This window comes from Gekko japonicus, unplaced genomic scaffold (assembly GCF_001447785.1).
Source record: "Gekko japonicus isolate JY-2015 unplaced genomic scaffold, Gekko_japonicus_V1.1 scaffold421, whole genome shotgun sequence".
Lineage (NCBI taxonomy): Eukaryota > Metazoa > Chordata > Lepidosauria > Squamata > Gekkonidae > Gekko > Gekko japonicus.
In genome coordinates this window covers 661,742-685,421 of record NW_015164195.1, presented here as the reverse complement: position 1 = coordinate 685,421, position 23,680 = coordinate 661,742, and the positions used below count along the sequence as shown (strand labels likewise).

Below are 23,680 nucleotides of genomic sequence, written 5' to 3'. Positions count from 1 at the left end.
ATGGCAAGAAAGGCAGGATAAAAATGTTTTGAAATATAGAGGGACCATATCATAGTACGTGGAACACAAAAGGCACAGGTATACTAAATAGTAAATTTCATGTTCACAGAATGCAAAAACAATTGCTAGTACAGAAGGTAGCCCCTGGTGGAAATAATAAAGTAAAAATGTGTCTTTGGAATCAGAGTCACAAATTAGGAAAGACATTGGAAATCCCTTGACTGGATCTTCAGCACATTAATCCTTTATAAGCCATACCCACAGGAGCCCCCAATTTGGACTAGGGCTGTGGCATACTTGCATTATTCCCTCCCCACTCCTGGTTTTGTTTTTCCAGCATCAAATCTCCCTTGCAGAACTAATGTTCACTTGTATTTTGGTCGACCAAATGTTTTCCTCAGTGGTACCTGAGGCTCGAAAAATGGGACAAGATGAAAACAGTTAGCCCCTCTATTTGTGATCCAAATCTGGGCTGTTCCATAGCTGCTGTTTATGTATGAAAAGTGTGCTGGAAACCGGATTATGAATCTCCAGCATCTTGTCTTGCTCAGCCCTGATTTTAAGAATTGACACTGTTTGCCCAAAGCCAGAGCACTGCCCCAGAGCCTCTTTCTAGATCTCGTTGTATTGCTTTCACAACGGGCTTTACTGCTAGTATATATATAATTGTACTGTTCTGATTTTATTTACTTCTTGTTTTAATTGTTTTATATCTCTATGTAAGCCACCCTGAGCCAGCCTTGGTGGGGAGGGCGGGATATAAATTAAATAAATAAATACAAATAAATAGATTTTACTGTGTGAACTGGCAAAATCCAGTTGGAAAGTACACTAAAAGTGGATTGGAAGTGGATTATTTAGTTTGTGTGTGATCACAGCCTTTCTGTGTCATCTTGTTGACAACATGCTTTGAGATTATCTCTAACCAGGAGCAACATGTAACAATGTAATTGTTAGTTTAATTTATTCATTGTTTGCTTTCTTAAAAAACTAGGTAATCAACTGACTCCAAAGGTTTGTAGCCCACTTATACCCTGAGGTTTAAGGTTGAGGCAAGGTAAATAAAACTGTTTTAAAGGAAGAAGACCTTATCTCAGAGTTTGCAAATGGAAATAAGCCAGTTTTCACTCTCTTCATCTCCCAGGTAGAAATGTGTGTTGACAGTTGGTGCAACTGCTTTCTGTAAACTGTAAACAAAGAGGCTGACAGTCTGCGATATATGGGGGTGGGTGTCCCATTCCATTTCTGACAGTTGTCCATAAAGGCTTGCCACAGCATGCACTCCATGTTCCTTTTTTGGCAGTGCTAAATATGTTCACTTATGACCTTTAATTGCCCCACAGGCTTTATCCCTTTTATGAACAATGGGTAAACTTGCACAGCTCCTACCTGATTAGCCCAGGTAAAGTAAGCAGGAATATGTTATTGAGTCCATTTTCCAGAAGAGGGAATGTGTTTTGCAAGTTGTATATGCACTGTTGTAAACTCTACATGTGCTTGTTACCTATGACTTGGACTAGGAAGCTGAAAGTCTCTTTCTTCCCAAACTCCGTTAGGAGGGTGATGGTATAAAGGCCACTGTCAGAATATTCAGCTCCTGGTATTATGACTTGGGTCAGGCCTTCTCTGGTAGCAGTTGTGGCTTTGTGGGGAAGAGAAAACCCATCTCTCAGCCAAATTGCTTCAGGAGTCGGGGAAGCCTATTGAAAAAGAAATACACCATCAACTTACACTGTTTTTAACAGTCACATACAGTGATTCAGGACTGGAAATGTATTTTGCCACAAAAACTAATCCTCTCACAGACAGTGACAATGGTACCATGTAGGACAGGGGTGTCAAACATACAGCCCAGGGACCAGAACCGGCCCATCCAGGTCTGTTATCCAGCCTGCGAACAAGAAAGAGGAGGGTGGTGTCAGCAACAGCAAGAGCAGCAAAAAGACCCGCGTCAGGTCAGTTGGCTGAATGGTCCATCCTCCCCTTCCTCTCTCTCTTGGTTGGGACAGGCTGTGTATGTGCAGCTGCTGCCCTCTTCCTGTCAGAGGTGTGTGTGTGTGGGGGGGGCTGCAACCTCCCTGTCAGTGTGAAGGTGGTGGTGGTGGTGAGAGCTGCTGACAGAAATGGGCATTAGGGGAAGTGTAGGAATGGGAATGCCAGAGTATATTTGGGGGGAGTGGTATAAGGGACTGGAGGCAGAGGCATGGAAGGGAAGGGTTGAAGTGTGTGCAATGGAGTATGCAATGTTCCCTCCAAGCTATTGAGTCTTGTGAGCAAAAATTCTACTTTGTGAGCCAATGGCATTAAAGTTGTGAGCGTGCGATTTGTCTACTGCATAAATTAGTTTGCTCTGGAGCTATCCTTCCTGAGCAAAGACAAAAATCTGTGAGCTGGAGGCTAAAAAACTGTGAGCTAGCTCACACTAACTCAGCTTAGAGGGAACACTAGGGGTATGTGGTGGGAACTGTGCTTGGAAAGCCATGGGAAGGGAAGAGAAATATAGCTTTTGGGGTGAGGGAACGTGCTGAGTGTTTATGTTTGAAGGGGTGGAATGCAAGAGCAGTTGTGTAGTTGGAGGCTAAGATAAAACAGGAGTCTTGAGTGACCTTAAAGACTTAATGAGATTTTGTTGCATCATTTTTATTTCCTAGGCATCCGTATCATGCTTGTCTCCACAAATGGGGACCCAAAGCAAGTTACAAGTATGGTTCTCCCCATCTGTGTTTTTCTTCTCACAACAACTGTGCAGGGTACGATAGGCTGAAAGAGTGACTGGCCCAGAGTCATCCAGCAACTTCCATGGCAGAGTGGGGTTTATGAACCTGGGTCTCCCAGTTGCTAGTCTCCATGCTTGAACCTCAGCACCATGAGCTGAATGTGTGTCTTTGTGGAAGGTCAGGTCTCTAAGTGGGACTGAAATGTAAGGAAAGGAGTGGTCAATGGGAGCAGACTTGAGATTTAGTGGAGAGTGGGCCCCTTCCACTTCCTCTCAATTACAGGCAATCCCAGTCAAACAATGCCCGTTCCTCTCCCACACTCAATCAGCCAGGACTCTGCAAGAACTCTAAGTGCTTCCACACACTGCTAAACACAGTTTTCCCACAAAATATCCTTAGCTGAATTCTCTCAGCTGAAATCAAGTAAAAGAAACCCACTCACCTCTCTCACAGCTCTCTCTCCTGCTCTTGCTCAGAGCTCAGCTGGTCTTGTAACAGAGCTCAGAAGTGTCTTGTAACACTTCCCTCCCGAGTTTAAAAAGTACCTGGTGAAAGCGGTAGCAAACCACTGAATGCAGGACAGAAATTGCTTCCCGGAAGTGTGAATGCCAAAAGCCACAATTGCTGATGCGCATAAGCGCATATCTTCGGATTATCAAAAAGAAAGCCGCACCTTACAGCCGCTCCTCCGCCAGGGGTGAGCCAACAGTGCGAACGCTCCCTTGCGCCTCCTCCCTGGTATGCTCCCGCATCAGTCGGTGCAGTGTGACCAGGAATACCCGGAACAAGTTGTTCTGGGTCTTTTTTGCCACAAATCCCTCGCGCTTCAAACTGCCAGTCTGAACTCAGCCTATATGTGTATGTTTTGGAGTGGACCTATCTAAGTGGAGAAGAAACCCTCCTTCACACACAAAAATGCTTCCAGGGTTGCAGAGAGAAAAAAATGCTGATCTAGTATAGTGGGGAAGTGTATTTTCAGAGGGAAGAGGACCTCTGGGATTACTTGTACCCAGGGGGCGGGGTGGAAAGGAAAAGTTTCTCTATGGTGGGAGGTGTACTTAAGGTGGATTACACATTGTGAGTCAGTACAGTCAGCAAAATGGGACATTCATACTGCTCCCCACCTACCAATGAAAGGATGCCACAAATCGCAGGTAGGTGGGGGCGCAGTGTGATGCTGTACTTTCTGAAGTTGGTATTAGTAAATTTTGCCAATTTTTGGGTCTGAATTACTCCCAATTTAAGGCTTTTGCTTCTAAAATTCTGTCTCTGTTTGGGACAACACATGTCTGTGAACAGCTGTTTTCTGTAATAAATGTCAGTAAATCAAAAGTACATTCTCAGCTTACAGATACACACCTAAACAGCATACTCAAGGTTGCTACAGCACAGATGTTGACTCCAGATTTTGATGCACTAATTCAGAGCAACAGGTGTCAGTTATCAAAGACTGTTAAATAAAGGACACTTTTACATCAACTGCATTGCTTCCACTGAATGCAGGACAGGAATTGCTTTGAAAGATCATCATAACTGCCTTGTTTAGCTGGAAGCAAGTTCCAGTGACTTAAGACTGGACTCCCTTCCTAGTAAGTATGCTTGGGATCACATTTTTAATGCAGGATGTGGTTCAATATACTAGAGTTGGGGTGGGGCTCATTTACAGGTATGGAGGGTATTTTCACTGGCATCACTTTAGTGAATGCAAAGCGATACATAAAAGGACTATAACAGTTAGCCACCGTCTGTAGAACAAAGCAAGAAAGCAGGAATTTGACTTTCATTGTTCTCAACAATGAGCTATACTTACTTCAAAGGGAATGCGCACACGAATGGTATCCCCAGCTTTGACAATCATGAAGCTTTTCACAGTGTCATTTATTAGGAGCCTGGGGCGGACTAAAATAAAAAAAAAACCAAATTGTTTTATGATGTAGACTGAAAGACATTTTGAAAATATAGTGAATCCCTAGAGATACCAACCACTGGAAATGTTTCCACAACAGTACAGTATTCACAACTGCTTGATCATATTCTGTAAATAATCTGACAATTTATTACCTTATGCTTTTGATTTATATATAGAAGGCGGGATAGGGATGGGGAGATTGACAGAGTGAGTGCAGAACAGGACTTTCCTACCTTCTTCCCCTCCTACTGCATCCCACTGAGCCCTGTGAACTTCTGCCCCTCAAGATGGGACCCTCACAATTGGTGTGGAGAGTGAATTAGGGCCCAAGGTGGGATGGAGTAGGCCATAATTGCCTTTCTTCCACCAATGGAAGTGCCATTCCATCTGTGTAAGTACTGTTACACTGGCAGAGCAGCACTTTTGGATCCAAGCCATCATTTACTATGACAAAAAAATCCCTGCATATAAGGCACATCCAGATTTGCAGCATATTGGAACAATGCTCTGTACCTTTTCCTACGATCTGCAATTGAAACTACAGCTGTAAGGGGTGGACCCTATCTAGAGTAAGCAGAGCTCTGCTGGATAAAATGGAATTATTTTCCCCTTCCAACTGCAACCTGCTACGCTCTTTGAAATCATGCCCCAGAGGTCAGTGAATCCCAGGGAGCAGTGGGGGAGTGAAGTGGGATTCTGCAGGGGAAGGATGATCACCAAATATTGCTTCTCCCCTGCTTCTGCTGGAGACATGCCTTCCTCAAGTGGAAAAGGACAGCCATAAAATTTGAAATTTGAACAATACTGTCTCAAGTATACATCTTCAGTCTTTCCTTGTGTCAATGAGAACTATCACTCCCCACTTTGCTATTTCGAATACAGCGCTGTCTTTTGACACCTGGCTTTCCTTCATCACTTCAGGTTTTCATTCTTATTGTTAAAAACCTCCATCTTTGAACAAATCCTTTCTGGAACCACTCTTCCTCCATTGCAAGTTGACGGTTATCCTCATTACTTAACTGTCTACAACCTCTTACCTCTGTGCACCAATACCCACTCATAGGCAGTGGGCATGTCATACCTGTGTTGTGAATCAACAACTAGCACAACATTGGCAATAAATACATGTGTAGATATACCACTAAAGTTAGTAATAGTACTATTAAGAGAAACAACAGTAAGGGTGGATTTTTCACAAAAATATGGTATTTCTTAAGTGGCTGTCTTTTATAGATGAAGAAGTTTGGATCAAGAATAGTGTTTTCACAGACAAAATGATTTCTACCTACAGAGCATGACTGTCTTGTGCCCCCCCTCTTGCAGCAGCCCAACCCCCCCCCCCAATCCTGTTCATGGGAGGAGGGTAGTGATTGGGGCTGACAGCCCACCCCCCCCCCCCAATCCTGTTCATGGGAGGAGGGTAGTGATTGGGGCTGCTGCAGAAAAAGTAAAATCATGACCCACAAGTAGAAATCCTCGTGCTCATACAAAAGCTGGATCCAAGTCACAATTCCCAAGACATAAAGCTGCCTGTTTTGACTCACCAGAGGGAGGTACAGCTTGGATGCAAGTGTCTAGTTCAACAGGATCACTAGAACCTCCATCATTGACTGCTCTCACACGCAGGAAATACATTTCCTTGGGTTTTAGCCCCCTCACTGTATAATTAATTGCTGCTATTGGGAGAGCATTACACTGGGTCCATTTCAGAACATCAGAGTGTCGCATTTCTACAATATACCCCTTGGCATGACTTTGTTCCTCTGATCCTGATTTCTTCCATGACAAAGAGATGCTGGTGTAGTCAGTACTGACCACTTTAAGATCCCTCACTGGACCTGGAGGTTCTGGAAAAGAAATGATTAATTGACATTTCTACATGTCAAAGACTTCTTAAATTCTGCCTCCCATCGTTTAGCTTGCCCCACTGCTCTTTGTAATGTGTATGAGTACTCTGTGTATATATACACTATATTTATACTCTGCATTTCTCACTGAGACTCAAAGTGTAAATTGGTACAACCAATGTGAAGAGCAATATACTAGGACTAGGATTACAGAGATCTGAATAAGCATAACATAGTAAACATGATGCAGACAGCAGGTGCAATGCAGAAAAAATGGTATTGCATCATTAGAAAACAATGCAGCAACTGACAGGTAATACATGCAGCAAACTGATGATATGTCCTATACACAGTATAGTCTGCAATACCTTTCCCTTTATAAAACACCTTCCTGAATCATTCTATTATAGTATAGTTCTATTACCTCATAGAAAAGCCTTCCGGAAAAATTCCATTTCCCCAGGTATGAAAGGAAGTATCTGTCCACAGTTCTTCCTATAACTCTGGCGATTGTTCCTAACTCTTTATTCCATGGTAGTAAAATATCCTCATTACTCTCCATAATTCACTGAAATCCCATACTGTCGCCCTACCAACAGTGTTATGATACCTTGTGTTACAATATCTGTTATGTACTTGAAACCCATGAAGTATAATAAAATAAGATGTAGAAATGCCATTGCCATATTCCCACCACCCCCCTATGCATTTTCTCATGGTCAATTCCATGGTCAGTGGCTAGTGAGTATTTTTTATCATTTGGGCTTTCCTTAATCCAAGGTGCAAATTTGACAGTACTGAGGTGGTTGGATGCCACCTCCTGCAATCTGTATGGCAATTTAAATACGATTTCATGATAGTACCCATCAAGTGATCAGGTGCGTTTATGAACATATACAAAATGTTTTTTGTGAATTAGCTTTCCACCCACTATCTATGCTACTTCCCAGAACCATGTCCAATAGGAGAGCTTGTCCAAATCACTTACTCATGGGATCCCGAGCAAAAATGGCTTCTGAGGGTGTGCTGGCCTCACCCATCCCTGCAGCATTGATAGCAGCCACACGGAATTCATACTGCAGGCCTTCCTTCAGATCAGTCACTGTGTACTTCCTGTCTATGGAAAGAAATACTCGAACATGAAATCATGAAACTTTTTTTGCAAGATAATATTATTGGTGCTAGAATGTCCTTAAACGTGCCATACTTTGGGTTTTGTAGTAGACAGCTACAGCAGAATTGCAGTGAAATATTAACCTCTCTTTTGTGTGATATATTTGTCTGTTAACTGACCAGAAGAACAAAGAGATATTTCCCTCAGATTACTTTGTTCTATTACTCCTATCATGGAATGACCAATAAGAGCCTGTGTAATATCGCAGCAATCGGCAACAGTGCTACTAAAAAGAAGGCCTGACAGAACTTTTTCCTTATGATTATCTGAAAAAGTCTGTAGTGTGTGGAGATTACATAAATGAACTGTGTACAGTACAAAGGAGATGTGCTATGGCTCCTTCTTCCAATTATCTGTATGCATAACAAACTTATCACAAGTAAAAAGAAACAACATTAAGCCACAGCATAAAAACTTCAGTTATTCAAAAACAAGATGTGCATTTCTAAGTGTGAGTGGGAAGAATGCTGCAATGAGCAAGGGGATAGAGAGGTGCAACTCTGGCTGGGAAATGTCATCATAACTCATAAAGCAGTGAAGACAGCGTGTGTTGGGAGGGTGTAGTGTTTTGCTATGAAAATATTTTTTGTGTTTTTTATTTCTGTGAATTAATATGGTCTTTATATGTATGTTTACTGTGGTTTAAAAAGCAAGTCTCACGCTCAGACATAATAGGGAAACAGACTGGCACGCAGAATACAACCACCTAATCAATCTCACCAAAGGCAAGAAGAGAAATCACCTGTAGGATCAGTAGCAGAAACCACGTTGGTGGTAAAGCCCAGAAAGAGATTCGTATTAAACGAGCAAAACCCTTTCTGAAACAATAATCAACTTTCCCCAGGTAAGGAAGTTTCTACTACTCTGTTCAAAGCCTTATTTTTGTTGGAATATACAAAGTCTATAGTGCACCTACTTGAAGAAGATGAGAAGAACAGCCTATAGGCAGGCCTGTAGCCAGGATTTCTTTTGTTCAGGGGGCATTTACATTTTTAAGGGGCAGTTAAATTACAGTTAATTAAATTAACCTGAATGTCCGTCTTTAAAGAGGAAGGCTCTGATTGTTGGAGATGTTTTGGTGGAGATGTATTGAAGGCGCCGCTCTTGAGTGCCCTTCTAAGCTTTCTTGCCCTGTGGAAGGGAACTCAAGAGGCATTTAAATGCCCTCTGAGCTTTCTTTTCCCAGGTCCCATGATGGCCCCCCCAATTCCACAGTGGGAGGGAGAGGGAAGCCCGCGCCCCCACCCCGACTGCTGCCAGTAGTAGACAGTGGTGGTGGTGGGTGTCTCTCCTAAAAATAAGGTTTCTGACATGGTTATTTGTGGGACATGGCTTTTCATTAAGGGGGCATGGCCCCGGAATGCCCCACTGTAGCTACAGGCCTGCCTATAGGTGACAGCTGAAGGACTGCTAGTTAGCATAGCTAGATCAGTGACTCCCCACAATTTCAAATTGCATCCTTCCTGTCTCCCAATTGGCTCTTTGGAGACTTCCTGCACCAACTGAGCCCCTCCCTCTTTGTTCCTGTCTCTCACAGCAGTTAGTCAGTTAGTTAAGCCTCTCCCCCATTCTTCTGTTCTATCTTAGGGTTGCCAGGTCCTATCTCCAATCCAGTGGGGGACTCCCAGGTCCTCGTTGGAAGTGACGTCATTGCATTGCTGATGTCAGGATGTGACATTCTAGTTTTTGGGCATAACCCTATGTTTTTTTGCCCTCAAAACCAGAGTTTGCCCAAAAACTAGAGCATCACTCTGACGTTGGCAACACAATGACATCACTACCAGATGATGTCATCACACTGGCAATGTGACATAGGAGGGGGCTGTTCAGGAGTGGGGCTTCCTTGGCTGGCCAGCTGGCTGGTGGCAGATTTCAACCCCCGAAATCCGGGGGAACCTTGCCCCGACTGGGGGGATGGCAACCCTAGTTCTATTGGGGTTTATTTCTTCTTTAATAAACTGAGCTATTTACTTTAAACAGTTGGTGCTCCATTCCTCTGCATGTTTAAACTCTGCCAACAATTTTTTCATGGAAGAGTAAAGGGCTTTTTTCCATGATGAGTAAAGGGAACCTTCACATCTATAGACAGTAAATGTCTGAAATCCAGTGCTAGAAGATATTCTGGACTAGATGGATCCAGCAGGGATTTTCTTATGCTTATAACAGGATACAGCAGAGCCTGAAACCATCTTCATCTTCTCCTTAAGCTAAGATAACCCACAATACCATTCTGTGCAGTTATTCAAGTCAAAGCTCACAGAGATAGGATTGCACTGCTGGTGAGCCAACTCAGACTTCTAACATCTGCCTTTAAGCTCTTCTGCTCACTGGAATCTTGTCAATGGCTTCCTGGTGTTGAGCTGCTTACCTGTGATGGGCAAGTCACTGATAGGGGTCCATGTGTTGCTGCCCTTTTTGCATTTCTCAACAATGTAGCCAGAGATTCGGGAGTTGCCTGTTTTATGTGGCGGCGTCCAGGAGAGTGTGATGGCACCCTTGTTGGCACTGACAATTTTAGGAGGGGCAGGAGGGCCAGGAAAAGCTATGAAAAAAATTATGTTCAATATTGTTACAAGAATTCTGCTAGCCCATAATACAAGGATAATTTCTAAGAGATTACATGTTCTTAAATGGATATTCAGATAGAGAAATGTTTCAAAAATTAGATTGCTAGTTAGGGTAGTTAGAGATTTTGTGGTGAGAGCTATATGGTGTTTAGTTATTCTCAGTAGGTTACATTCAAGACATATTTTATTTTCTTCTTGTTAGTAAGTCGTTAGAATGTTGCTGAGATGGCTGAAAGTATAGGCCATACTAAGCTTCGGTTGTGCTCATCTACAAAACAAATTTAAAGGGTTAAATTATAAGCCTTCTGCTTAGCAACCATATCATTTCAATGTTCTACACACACACACATAGTGATGATGGTGAAAAGTATGGAGAATGAAGTTACTGGAAGTTGCAGCCAAAAAAATGATGGTTTAATCTTCTGAACCAATATATGAAATTTAGCTCTCTTGTATGCCTAATAACTCTCTCCCCTTGGTTTCTTGGCCCACAAGCCCTAGCCTCCTAGTCTGCCTTGACTGTTCACTTCCTTCTTGTCTGTGTGGTATAGTCCTTCCTACTCCATCGGATTTTGCCTGATTGTATTTCACCATTGGCTCCTCCTCTCAGGGCCAGTTCCAGGTTTTGAAGGGCCCAGAGGCAACCAGTTGCCTACTACCAGGCCCCCATACTTTCCCACACTCCCTTGTACCTCCCATCTTCTCCCACCTGTCAGCCCTCCCACTTACCATGCTCAGTTGCCTGCACCACCTGTCCTGCGCACCCTTTCTGCAACAATACTGGCTGATGAACACAGCTGGGAGTGCTGCTGCCATGGCCACCAGCAGCGTAGCCTCTGTTCTCTGTGCACAGCAGGCCTCTCCCCAGTGATTCTGGACAGTTGTAAGCATGGGTGGCAGAGCACTTCAAGCAAACAAACAGGGAAAGGCATGCAGACAGGTGGCAAGGGACGTGTGTGGCGGTCAGCTGCTGTGGGCCCTACCAGGAGCCATGGGCCCCGGCAGCTGCCCCACCTCAGGGGATGCTGATGCCAGACCTGCCTCCTCTCCACATAATCATTTTTCACCACCCGTTGTTTCATCAGGTCCCTGCATGTCAGCCTACTGCCTGCTATATATCACTTCGTTTTTCCAGACTCTCTCTTCTCTTATCCACCCATGTCCTGTCTGTAGCCTCATCTCCCCTCTCTCTTTAACATCTTCTTGTCTCGGTTTCCCATTTCCTCTTTCCTTGTCCTCAAGTCTCCTTCTCCAGTTCCCAAGTTTCTGCTTTCTCAGTCCACTGTCTACTTTGCACTCTTTTGTCAGCTGCTTTGTCTCTGTGCTCCTGTAGACCATCTTCTAGAGTCTCTTTCCCATCCTCGGCATATCCTACAATGATAGTCCTGCCAATACAATCTGGGTTTTAATACCAGTGAAATTCTCCCTTCCATTCCAGAAGCTGTACTGCAAATATTTTGACAGCTTTCTTCTTCTTCAAGAAGTTGGAAACATTTGCGAACATTCCATGGCATAACATCACATCAGTCAGTCTGCGCCAGGAGCTCTACTGCCAGAAGTGCAATACAACACAGATGCACCATTTTGTACTATGCACTTCAGGGCAGTTAGATCCTGTTAACAATAAATTAATGCCACTTTCAAAAGTGAATGCATATGAGTGATAATTCTAATTATTCCCAGTGGATAAGGCCAGTGTGATACTGTTTCTGAATCCAAATAAGAACAGATTCATAAACTTTCAACCTCATTCCTTCTATTGCCAGTTAGGTAATTAAAGTATTATTTGGAGGATAGTGCAACAAAAGTGGCAAATTATGTTAAAGGGCAGGTTCAAAAGGAGACATGAAAAGACAAAGGATATACAAATGCAATGTGATGTGGTTAAACTGAAGGGCTAGTGCAGAACAGTAGCTAAGAGTGAAGCACAGATTCAGATTTCACCATTGCCCTGAATTCATGCAGGGGCCTTAGCCACTTTCATTCTGCCTTAGCGCTCCATATGCAATATGGAAATAACAGGATTAATCTACCTCCAAGAATTTTTGAAAGGATTACTAAAATAACGTGTGTGAAACACTTTGAATGCTCAATAAGTGATAAATAAATGGTAAACGAGCATTATTATGAGATGGAATGGGAACATTCAAATCCAGTTGAACCTGGTTCACGTTTCAGTTATATGACAATTCCTTGTTAATTATTTGATGGGGAGTTATATGTTTCACAAATATCTGACAAACATACTGAGGTCCTTTGTTACCTTTGGTAGCAGCCATCACCTCCTCAGATTCAAGTGCCTCACTGGTTCCCTCAGCATTCACTGCTTTCACTTTGAAGACATAGCTTTTGTCATGTTCCACTTTATTGGTGGTGAAAATAGTGCTGCTCCCATTGGTTTCACCCAATGTCAGCCAGGTCTTTCTGCCAACCTGCTGCCTCTCAATAATATACTTCTGTACTGGCTTACCCCCATCATCTTTGGGGGGCTTCCATTGGATAGTTATGCCACTTGTGGATGTGTCAACAACTTCTATTGGACCCACAGGTGTCTGTGGCTTATCTGAATGGAGAAGAAAAACAAAGGATGGAAAAGCTTGCTACTGGAACAGGCAGTTGGCAAGATCTGTACATGTTCCCATCCAAAGATTTAGGCTGAAGAACCAATGTGAGGTGTTAAAGAGCTCAAAACAATGGGATTGCTTTGTTAGATCTCTTTTTATATTAATGTCTGTCTCTAGCATACCAGTGACTCTACTGGCCAATATGTCCATCTCCTCCCTGCTTATTCCCCTGCCTGGCCATTTTTTCCATCTTCTTGGAAACACCAGCAGTCAATTGCTGGGTGACAGAGCTAGAAGGGAAACAGTGTCCTGCTGTCTCAGGCACTGGATGAAGAGTGCTTTGCTTCCTGTCTGGAGGAGGAGAAGACAGAAGTACACTATGGTTTGAGTCCAGGAGCACCTTAGAATCTCACTGTTCTACTGCATATTGCATACCAACACGGCTACTCTCTGAAACGATCTTCATAAAGACAGAAGTCGTAAGTGGGCAAGACGGAATGGTGGGGAAAGACATATCAGTGTTTCATTTGCTGGTGTGCTTCTGATAGGTATTAATGTAAAAAGGGATCTGACAATGCAGCCACTCCTTTTTAAATATACATTTGTCTTCAGCCATTGCCCAAAGCACTGTGTACTCTACTTTGCAACTTATAATGCAGCTTGCTATGAAATGTAGTAAAGATATTCTCTATTTCCCTACCTAATTTATTCTACTTTTCAACCCAAACCTGGCTGCTAAAACAGATTACAGCAATGAAAACCAATTACAAAGATAATTTAAATGGGGGTTGTCAAGTCTGGGCCCAGGTGGGATGCAAGGCTGTGGCTTCCCCTAGGGTTGCCAGGCCTGGGGCTGCATGGTCCGGCAACCAGTGGGAGATGGGGGGTGGTAGGTACTTACTGCAGGGGGGCACTTATCTTCATTGCCACACGATGATGTCACTTCCAATGCAACCCAGAAGTGCCAGCATCAGAGTGGTGTAATGCTCTAGCACTCGCCCCAAACTCTATAAAGCTCTGTCTGGGCAAATGTGTTGCCCCAGTGCAATACTGGTGCCTTCAGATCATGACAGAATTGACATCATTGAATGTTGGTCATCAAATGGTGACAAAGACAGCCAACCCCACCCCCCTTTTGCTGACCTGCTTCCACCCACTGACCAGATGAGCGTTGGCAGGCATCAGCAACAATTACCAGGAGTTTGCCTGCTATTAATGGGTTCCTGGTATGCCTACCTTCCACAAAAGGCCTTTCTGTTGACAGTATATTAGGGTTCTAACCTAGAAGCCATCTATAAAGTGGTTTCTTCATTTCATAAAAATGGCTGAATACTGGAGGACATCTCACCAATCACTACCAGTTTAAGAGAAACTTCCAAGGTTCCACTGTCATTCTTCAGCTTCACTTTGTAATCCCCACAGTCCTTTCGGTTGGTGCTGGATATGGAAAGTCGGGTGAAGTTATCTGAATGGTCAATGTGGATCCTGGCATCATCAAGAAGTTCACCATCATCCTTTAGCCAAGTAGCTCTGATTGGCTTTTTGCCTTCAAATGGGATCTTGACCATGGCATTCTTTCCTGCCTTAACCACTACAGGCTCCTTCTTCAGTTTTTCCAGGACAGCAGCATCAACATTTGGAGGGTCTAACCACACAAAAGCAAAGACCACAGTGAATTTACCTGAGGTATAGAACTGGTTATGAACTTTTTAAAATAACCCACAATCTCAACAGGAAATGGAAAATCTTGCTATCCTGGACAAGAACCTCACAGAATCCAGAAAGATATTCTGAAATTCTTCCACAGACAGCCTCCAACACAAAATCCATCATCTACTTCTCAATCGCCTTGATATTGTTAGACTAGTATTAATGTGATAAGAAATACATTAAAACAAAGAGAGAACACAGCCCTAGAGTGCAGGATGTATGTGCAGTAAATATTAGACAAGGACAGCAATAGGGGAAAGGGTCAGAGGCTGAGTAACAGAGATAGGATAAAAAAAAAGAGATGGTGGTGGAGTTAACAAAAAGTTTTGCTAAGGAAATAGAATCTCAGGAAGGGACTGAAACAAAAGAGTGGAGTGACTTAACATAATGATTCCCAAACCAGAAAGTAGCCTGATAAAAGGCAAAGAACTGGAAAAGGGAGACAAGAAAGGAGGGTAATCAATCTGACTAGACTGGATAGTGCAAGAGGGTATGCCAAGGTCACAGATGAGGAAGGTATAGGGTTGCAGCCAGCACAGTTGTTTTTGCAGGTTCAAGGACTTCCACCTGGAAAGCAAAACTTTCTCAACTCCCCAACTTTCACAGCTTCAGTAGCCCTAAATGCCTCTCAAAAGCCTGTTCTTGGAATGGGATGGGGGTGGGGGGGCAAGAACAGCATTTCAGATGGGAGGATCAGGCAACCACGGGAAAGGGGAGCTAAGAGAGTCATGCTCTGTAGGTAGATAACTTCGCAGGTATGCTGTGCTGGATCCAACCCGTAATTCAGACAGAAGGGCATTTTTGTAAAAGTAATAAGGTTATAATATAACAAAATAGTTCAGGAAAGCACTTCGATAAAGACAGCAGCACTGTGAACTATCCCATTGTGTATAGTATGTTTACCTCTTTGCTGTACGTAAACTACTTTGGTTTTATACTTACATAATTCCATTTTCTTTATTGTGTAATCATATTGCTTTAATGCTTTATGCCTTGTTCCAGATTGCTGTAATCCTATATTGATGGCATTGATTTACACTGTGTAATCCACCTTGAGTCTCAGTGAGAAAGGTGGACTACAAATAAGGTTAATAAATAAAAATTATGAGTAAAAATGAGAGACTTGAAATGCAACACAAAGCATGACTGAAAGCCACTGCTGGGAGGTAAGGAAGAAGACAAACAGGTGAGGTTAGGCAGAGGCATTCTGAATTGACCAAAGAGGCTCCATACCATTTTTGGCCAATCTCTGGCCTAGAATTTTGGTTGGAGTGGCTTAATAATTGTATGCAGCATATGCATGCATTCATAAAACATCACAGAAAGTAGTAACCACCACTTAATGGTTTCCAAGATGATCCCTGCTCTTTGCTTGTGGCACATGGAAGCTCAGTTTATGTAGATTAACTTTAGGAAGGACTGATATCTGGAGAGTTCTGTCTCAGTGCAGCACTATGAAACTATTGCATTAGGTGTACAATTCCACCTGCTGCATTTTAACATCACTTTATTTAATAAATGACACAGTTTGACCTTACTTACCTTCAACAAAAAGATATGCCTCTGTGTGGATGTCTTCAGCATCAAATTTATATTTCCCAGAATGGCTTTCTTGTACTTCATCTATTATCAGCTTATGGACTGCACCATCTTTCTTAACAGAGAAGCCCTCCAGTCCTGTTACCTTGTGGGGAAGGGAGCAGAAGACAAAGCAATAATCTTTCTCAAAAAGTACATATGACACAGGAGCTGCTACAGACAATTTGATGCAATTTGTAGCTCTTCAGAAAAAACAGCTGAGCGGTAGGGAGTTCCCTGTTGCTGGGAGCCATTTAAACCCCTGCTTTCTGCTCCCTGCAGCTTTTCACAGGAAGCAGAAAGCAGGAGTTTGAACTTTAAATGGTTCACATAGACTGATATGAACTGGGTTGTTTCGCAAACCAACCTCCTGGGTTGTATGGGTTCATGGTTCAGTTTGTGGATCAGATCTTTGAGGGGCAGTTTAGCACTTAGAGAAGGATAAGAACCCTTTTTTAAATGTCACCCTGAAATCTTATGCGCAGGGCACTGCCTGGCAGAAGAGTGAAACTAAAATGGGTCTGGTATAAACAAAATGGATGCTGGCCAGGTAAGAGCCTGGAAAAATATTTTGGTAGGTGAATCATAGAGGCTGACCAACTATCAACCCTCCTCCCCGCCCTAGATGCATAAATTAAACAATGGGTCTCCCAAGAAAACATTACCTCACCTTGAATGAACTTCATCCACATACAATCATGCTTCCCCTCGCCCATGTACCCTAATTATGCAATACTTAATGCTATTCATACAATCCAGTAGTTTCTCCCATCCTGTACTTCAGAGTCAACAAGAAATGTTAACACCTACAGTTCAACACCCAGCAATCTCATCAAGCTTTCCAAAGATCATTGTCCATCCCCGAAAAAGCCATCTATGATGAACCCCTGCTTCTTCCTTACTGTGAGGCAGATTTTCCTGCCAAAACGCTGTTCCCCACTCTGACTGAGCAGCCCCTTAGTAACGTATTTTAATAACAGAATCTCACCCTGTGATACAGAAGTTATTTGGCTTTTGCCCAGGCCAGAAATTTATTGTAACTAAGTAGGAGCCCTCTTATAAATCCCTTTGGAAATGGCACTTGACATGAAGTAAAGTTCAAACAGAAAGGTTGATTTTATCGAACAGGCACAGTTGGATTAGGAATAGGGCAGGGGGTGAGAAGTTGAGATAAATTTTGTTGTTTATACAAATTATAATATTTTGTGGGCTTCCCTCTCTTCTTCGCTCCATGAAATGCCGGCTGTTTCGCTGCCTCTGTGGACCTTACTCTTCTAGATTGGTAAATATCACCTCCCAAAATCACTTTCTCTCTCTCCTTTCTTTATTTCCCCTTAGCTAGCTTGTATGTGTTTTAGTGTGTCTGTGTATGTGATTTGCCTTCTATTCTGTTTCCATAAAACAGCTTCCAGTTGAACATCTGACAGGCTTATTTTGAGCGTTCTCTAAGGAAAAATCCTGGTATATATTGGTGGAGATCCCAGTTACCCGCCTCTTGTTCTGTCTCTGTTTCCTCCCACTAATTAGGAGACTGCTAATTTGAGTAACAGTAAAGCCCTTTTACCTTTCCAGAACAGCCTATAATGTGCCAGAATGTGCATACCGGTCTTTGTAAAAATGTGCATATGGTTCAAAAAGCCTTCTCATAATTCAAATGAATCCAAGCATCTGAAAAAGAATGAGTTACTGACAACATACCTTGAAACCATCTTTAAACCAGGTTCCCTCAAGCTGGTCATTGTTGAGGCTGCATGATAAGACAGCTGATTTTCCTTTCTGGGCATGGGCATCAAATAAACCTTGTGTGAAACGACAGTGTGGTTCTGAACAGGCAAAAAAGACAAAACAGCTCATTTTGAAAAGGCATTTGTTATGTATCAGGTGTTACAAGTGTAAACTAAGATATTTTAACACAAGATATATACACATACCTCTCATATCCTCTTCAAGCAGAATTCCTCCTCTTCCTTTCCTGTCCCTGGTTCTTAAGATATCAGCTGAAATAAGTCCACTGGCATCAGTGTCAGACAGCTGTCTTCTTCTGTCACCAACTTGAACTCCACCATCATAAAAGCCAGACAACTGATTGTAATTCAGGAGCTCTTCACCAGGAACACCTGACAGTGACCCATCAGTGCCTTTGACTCCTGCACCACCACCACCACATATTCTCCCATCCCTACCATAGGGACCACCTATCACTCCTTCACCAAGTCCAGCAACACCAGCTCCAGCAGGCCTACCATCTATGCCATACAGTCCACCTGCACTACCAGCACCACCAATACCTGCTCCAGCTGGCATACCATTCTTGTCATACAGTCCACCCATATCCCCAGCACCACCATATCCACCAACACCTGGTCCAGCTAGTATACCATCCTTCCCATAAAACCCAGCTCCAGCACCACCAGGTCCTCCACCAGCTAGAATACCATCTTTACCATGAAGTCCACCTATGCCTCCAGAACCACCAAGTCCACTGGCACCTGCTCCAGCTAACATACCATCTTTGCCATAGAGTCCACCTATACCTCCAGCACCTCCAGGTCCACCAGCTCCTCCTCCAACTGGCATACCATCCTTCCCATACAGCCCAACTATGCTTCCAGAGCCACTAGGTCCTCCAGCTCCTGTTCCCCTTAACAGACCATCTTTTCCATATAGAACTACACCACTAGCACCATGAGGTCCACTGATACCTGTTCCAGGTAGCATACCATCGTGGCCACAAAGACCAGCTATGCCTCCAGCACCACCAGGTCCACCAGCACCCGCTCCAGCAAGCATACCATCCTTCCCATATAGCCCAGCTATGCCTCCAGCACCAACAAGTCCATTGGCACCTGCTCCAGTAAGCATATCATCTTTTCCATACACTCCAGCTATACCTCCAGCACTACCAGGTCCACCAGCAGCTGCTCCAGCTAAAATGCCATCTTTGCCATAGAGTCCAGTTACACCACCAGCACCACCAGGTCCACCAGCATCTGATCTAGCTAACATACCATCTTTCCCATACAGCCCAGCTACACCTCCAGCACCATCAGGTCCACTAGCACCTGCTCCAGCTAGCATACCATCTTTCCCATACAGCCCAGCAATACCTCCAGCACCAGCAAGTCCACCAGCACCTACTCCAGCTAGTATACCATCTTTGCCATAGAGTCCAGCTACATCTCCAGCACCAGCAAGTCCACTGGCACCTGCTCCAGCTAGTATACCATCTTTCCCATACAGCCCACCTATGCCTCCAGCACCAGCAAGTCCACCAGCACCTATTCCAGCTAGCATACCATCTTTGCCATACTGTCCAGCTACGCCTTCTGCAGTACCAGGTCCACCAGTTCCTGTTCCCGCTATTATACCATCTTTGCCATAGACTCCGCCTATGCCTCCAGCACCACTAGGTCCACCAGTACTGGCTAACATGCCTTTCTTGCCATAGGATCCACCCACTCCTCCAGCACCATCAGGTCCACCATCTCCTACTCCAGCTAGCACAACATCCTTGCCATAGAGTCCAGCAATGCCTCCAGAACCTCCAGGTCCACCAGCTCCTACTCCACCTAGTGTACCATCCTTCCCATACAGTCCAGATATACCTCCAGTACCACCGAGTCCACTGGCTCCTGCTCCAGCTAGCATACCATCTTTGCCATAGACTCCGCCTATGCCTCCAGCACCACCAAGTCCACTGGCTCCTATTCCAGCTAGTGGACCATCTTTGCCATAGACTCCGCCTATGCCTCCAGCACCACCAAGTCCACTGGCTCCTATTCCAGCTAGTGGACCATCTTTGCCATAGACTCCGCCTATGCCTCCAGCACCACCAAGTCCACTGGCTCCTATTCCAGCTAGTGGACCATCTTTGCCATAGACTCCGCCTATGCCTCCAGCACCACCAAGTCCACTGGCTCCTATTCCAGCTAGTGGACCATCTTTGCCATAGACTCCGCCTATGCCTCCAGCACCACCAAGTCCACTGGCTCCTATTCCAGCTAGTGGACCATCTTTGCCATAGACTCCGCCTATGCCTCCAGCACCACCAAGTCCACTGGCTCCTATTCCAGCTAGTGGACCATCTTTGCCATAGACTCCGCCTATGCCTCCAGCACCACCAAGTCCACTGGCTCCTATTCCAGCTAGTGGACCATCTTTGCCATAGACTCCGCCTATGCCTCCAGCACCACCAAGTCCACTGGCTCCTATTCCAGCTAGTGGACCATCTTTGCCATACAGCTCACCTATGCCTCCGGCACCGCCAAGTCCACCAGCACCTACTCCAGCTAGCATACCATCCTTGCCATAGAGACCACCTATGTCTCCAGTGCCACCAAGTCCACCTGTACCTCCTCCAGCAAGCATACCTTCCTTGCCATACAGTCCACCTACACCCCCAACACCACCAGTGCCTCCTCTGGCAAGCATACCATCCTTGCCATAGCCTTCTCCTGTGGCCCCAACACCACCAGGTCCCCCAGCAGCTGCTTCTAGTGGCATACCATCCTTATCATAGAGTCTGCTTAAGCCCCTATTACCAGCATATCCTCCACTGCCTAAATCAGCTAGTGTACCCTCCTTACCATAGAGTCCCCCTATCTCCCAAGCACCACCAGGTCCTCCAGTGCCTGCTCCACCCAGCATTCTATCCTTACCATAGAGTCCCCCTACGGTTCCAGCACCACCAGCTCCTCCACTGCCTGCTCCAGCTGGCATACCTTCCCTGCCATACAGTTCCCCCATGCCTCCAGCACCACCGGGTCCTCCAGCCCCTGTTCCAGGTAGCATACCATCTTTACTATAGAATCCCCCTATGCCTCCATCACTTCCACCAGCCCCCGCACCAGCTTGTAGACCATCTTTTCCATAGAATCCACCTATACCTCCAGCACCACCAAGTCCACTGCCACTTGCTCCAGCTAGCATACCATCTTTGCCAGAGAGCCCAACAATACCACCAGCAGCTCCTGGTCCACCACTTCCTATTCCTGTGAATATTCCATCCTTTCCATGGAGTCCTCCAACATCCCCAGTACCTCCAGCCCCACCAGCACCTGCTCCAGCTAACATATCTTTTCCATAGTGACCTCCTACACCCTCATGCCCGGCTCCAAACCTACCAGCACTAGCACCATCTAGTGTACTATCTCTGCCATAGATTCCACTCCCTGCACTATCTCTGGTGATACCAACACCATTTAGCATACCACTTTCTCCATAGAGTCCACCTTTGGCTGCTGGGCCTCCACTTCCAGCTAGCATACCATCCTTATCATAAAGATTTCCAGCACCATTGAGCATGGCTGCAGGCCCACCAAGTACTCCTTTCATGTCATAAAACCCTTCTTGCCCTCCTGTTCCAGCTCTGAAACCACCGATACCATCTCCATGCAGCCTGGAACCTTGTCCCTGTACAGCATGCCGTCCACCCACACTTCCAAATCCAGCACCAGAAGATATACCACCCAGCATACTATCCTTACCATTAAATGCTCCCATGCCAGCCAAACCACCTGGACCTCCACTAACACCACTTCCACCTAGCATAGTGTCCAGTCCCATAAGGCCACTACTATTCCCAGCAATTCTAGAAAACGTATTCCCTTCTGCCATATCTCCTCTTGCTCCAGAAAATTGTCCCATAATCCCTCCTCTTCCCAGAGATCCATCTTTTCCCAAAGAACCATGAACTTCTCCACTGCCATCTCTATATAGGCCATCTTTGCCCATGCTGAAGCCTGAAAGGGAATCTTGGTCTTCATGCCCTTCTCCTTGACGAAGTTTTTTAGCACCATCTTCCAGAACCTTGCCTTTCCATCCAGCCTTATCATCACTGTCTCCTTCAGTCTGTTTTCTCTTTCCTTTGGCAGCTGCATTAAAAACATATTTCTGGTTAATGGAAACAACTTGGCAATTTATACAAACCAAATGGGGCAAAATGCACTTTAGTGCAAGACATCTACTTTGGAATGAGAACTACATTAATGAAACAAACATTAAAACAGGAGGCAGGAAGCTGTAAAAACTGCAGTTTCCATCAGCTATAGCAGAAACTCATGCTGGATGAAAGAATAATTTGGAGGAAAGAAAGGATTTAGTCAGTGTCTGTCCTCTGTTTAAAGAACCACCTCCCATGGCCAGTTACACCATAACTTTACAGTACAACCATGAGTAGAGGAGCCAAAAATGCACAGGGCACTGACCAGCCACTATGCCAGAGCAGCTCAAGGATACATCAGTAGAGCAACCCAACAGCACTGTGTTGTGGCTCAGTGTGACTCCTGCAATGCCATGGACCCCCACCAAGGCAACATGGGTGCAACACGCTGCACCAGAAGGGAAAGGGGCAGGCCAGGGGGCATGGCAGGTGTTAGTTGGCTCCCGAAGCTGCCTCAGTCTGGAGATGATGCAGAAAAGGCCTCCACATAACCCATAGGAGCCCACTGAGGAGTCCAGGCAAAGCAATGCCCCAAGCACCAGGAGGCTGATGGGCAGCGTGGCTGGTACCTATTGACCCCTGGTGCTGCATCTAATATAAACCTCGGGCCATGCACAAGCAGGCCAGATACTAAGTTATGTGACACAGGGCTATGTTGGCTGGCTGTGTGACTGCAGAACTTAGCATCTCACATCATGGTGGCAGTTCAAACACACATGGGAAATGGGTGCACCATATGGAGGCACAACCCACTGATGGAGTATGCAGGGACCAGCCACAGAGGGCCAGCATATGCCTGCAGATTTGATTCCCCTCACAAAGAGTGCCTTTCCCCTGGTTTCCATACTACTGTAAAGGTCCATCCTTAACTTTTCAGCAGGCATGTCCCTCATCCGGCAGTAGAACTCTGGTGCGTGAGCCATGCCGTGGACCCCCCCCCATCACAGAGCAATGTAAGCACAGTGGCCCCCAACTATGCTGGGCCCTGATGCCACCCCCCCCGGAGCCACACCCTGTCCCACTCAGGGTTTGCAGCCACACCAAGCCAAACACCCCCTTGATGATCATGCGGTCTTGATGACTATTGGCGGGCCTAGTTGTAAGCTGTGCAGTCTGCTGGTTCATTCCTGGCATACAGAGTCAGCAGGTACGAGAGCAGGGGGGAAAGGCCCTTTCCCATAGCCCCACTGCTGCTCCTGGCCTCCCCTGTTTGGCCATTTGTGTGGGTTTGTGCACTCCCACTACCCTGTACCCATCCTCTGTCTGGCAGGGGGCAGGGATGCATTCCGTGATCTGGAGTTTCCAATGGTGGCTGGTGAGTGGTGACACCATCATATTCCCCTGTGGCATATCGGCTTGGGCATGCTTGGGCCCACTGCTGCCAGCCTAACTAGACTGAGACAGAGAAAGTGCCCCTGCATGGGCTGCTGATCCAGTATTTCAGAGTGGTACTTGCTACCACCAGCAGAGCCAGTTTGGTGTAGTGGTTAAGTGTGCGGACTCTAATCTGGGAGAACCAGGTTTGATTCCCCACTCCTCCACTTGCACCTGGCTGGGTGACCTTGGGCAAGCCATAGTTCTGATAAGAGCTGTCCTTGAAAAAAGAGCAGTTCTTAAAGAGCTCTCTCAGCCCCACCTACCTCACAGGGTGTCTGTTGTGGGGAGGGGAAGGG

General features: G+C 45.2%; 1 protein-coding gene across 1 annotated transcript in view; it reads right to left on the bottom strand.

The window, feature by feature from the left end:
- IGFN1 (immunoglobulin-like and fibronectin type III domain containing 1) overlaps positions 1-23,680 on the bottom strand; it is a 63,088-nt gene that overhangs the window by 5,011 nt on the left and 34,397 nt on the right. The window contains exons 12-21 of the mRNA XM_015408308.1: positions 17,998-21,939; positions 17,765-17,889; positions 16,031-16,172; positions 14,127-14,423; positions 12,478-12,777; positions 10,016-10,189; positions 7,462-7,590; positions 6,171-6,473; positions 4,528-4,616; positions 1,505-1,700 (exon numbers count right to left, since the gene is read on the bottom strand). Of these exons, the coding sequence (XP_015263794.1) occupies positions 1,505-1,700; positions 4,528-4,616; positions 6,171-6,473; positions 7,462-7,590; positions 10,016-10,189; positions 12,478-12,777; positions 14,127-14,423; positions 16,031-16,172; positions 17,765-17,889; positions 17,998-21,939 (5,697 nt within the window). The remainder of the gene's footprint in view (positions 1-1,504; positions 1,701-4,527; positions 4,617-6,170; positions 6,474-7,461; positions 7,591-10,015; positions 10,190-12,477; positions 12,778-14,126; positions 14,424-16,030; positions 16,173-17,764; positions 17,890-17,997; positions 21,940-23,680) is intronic.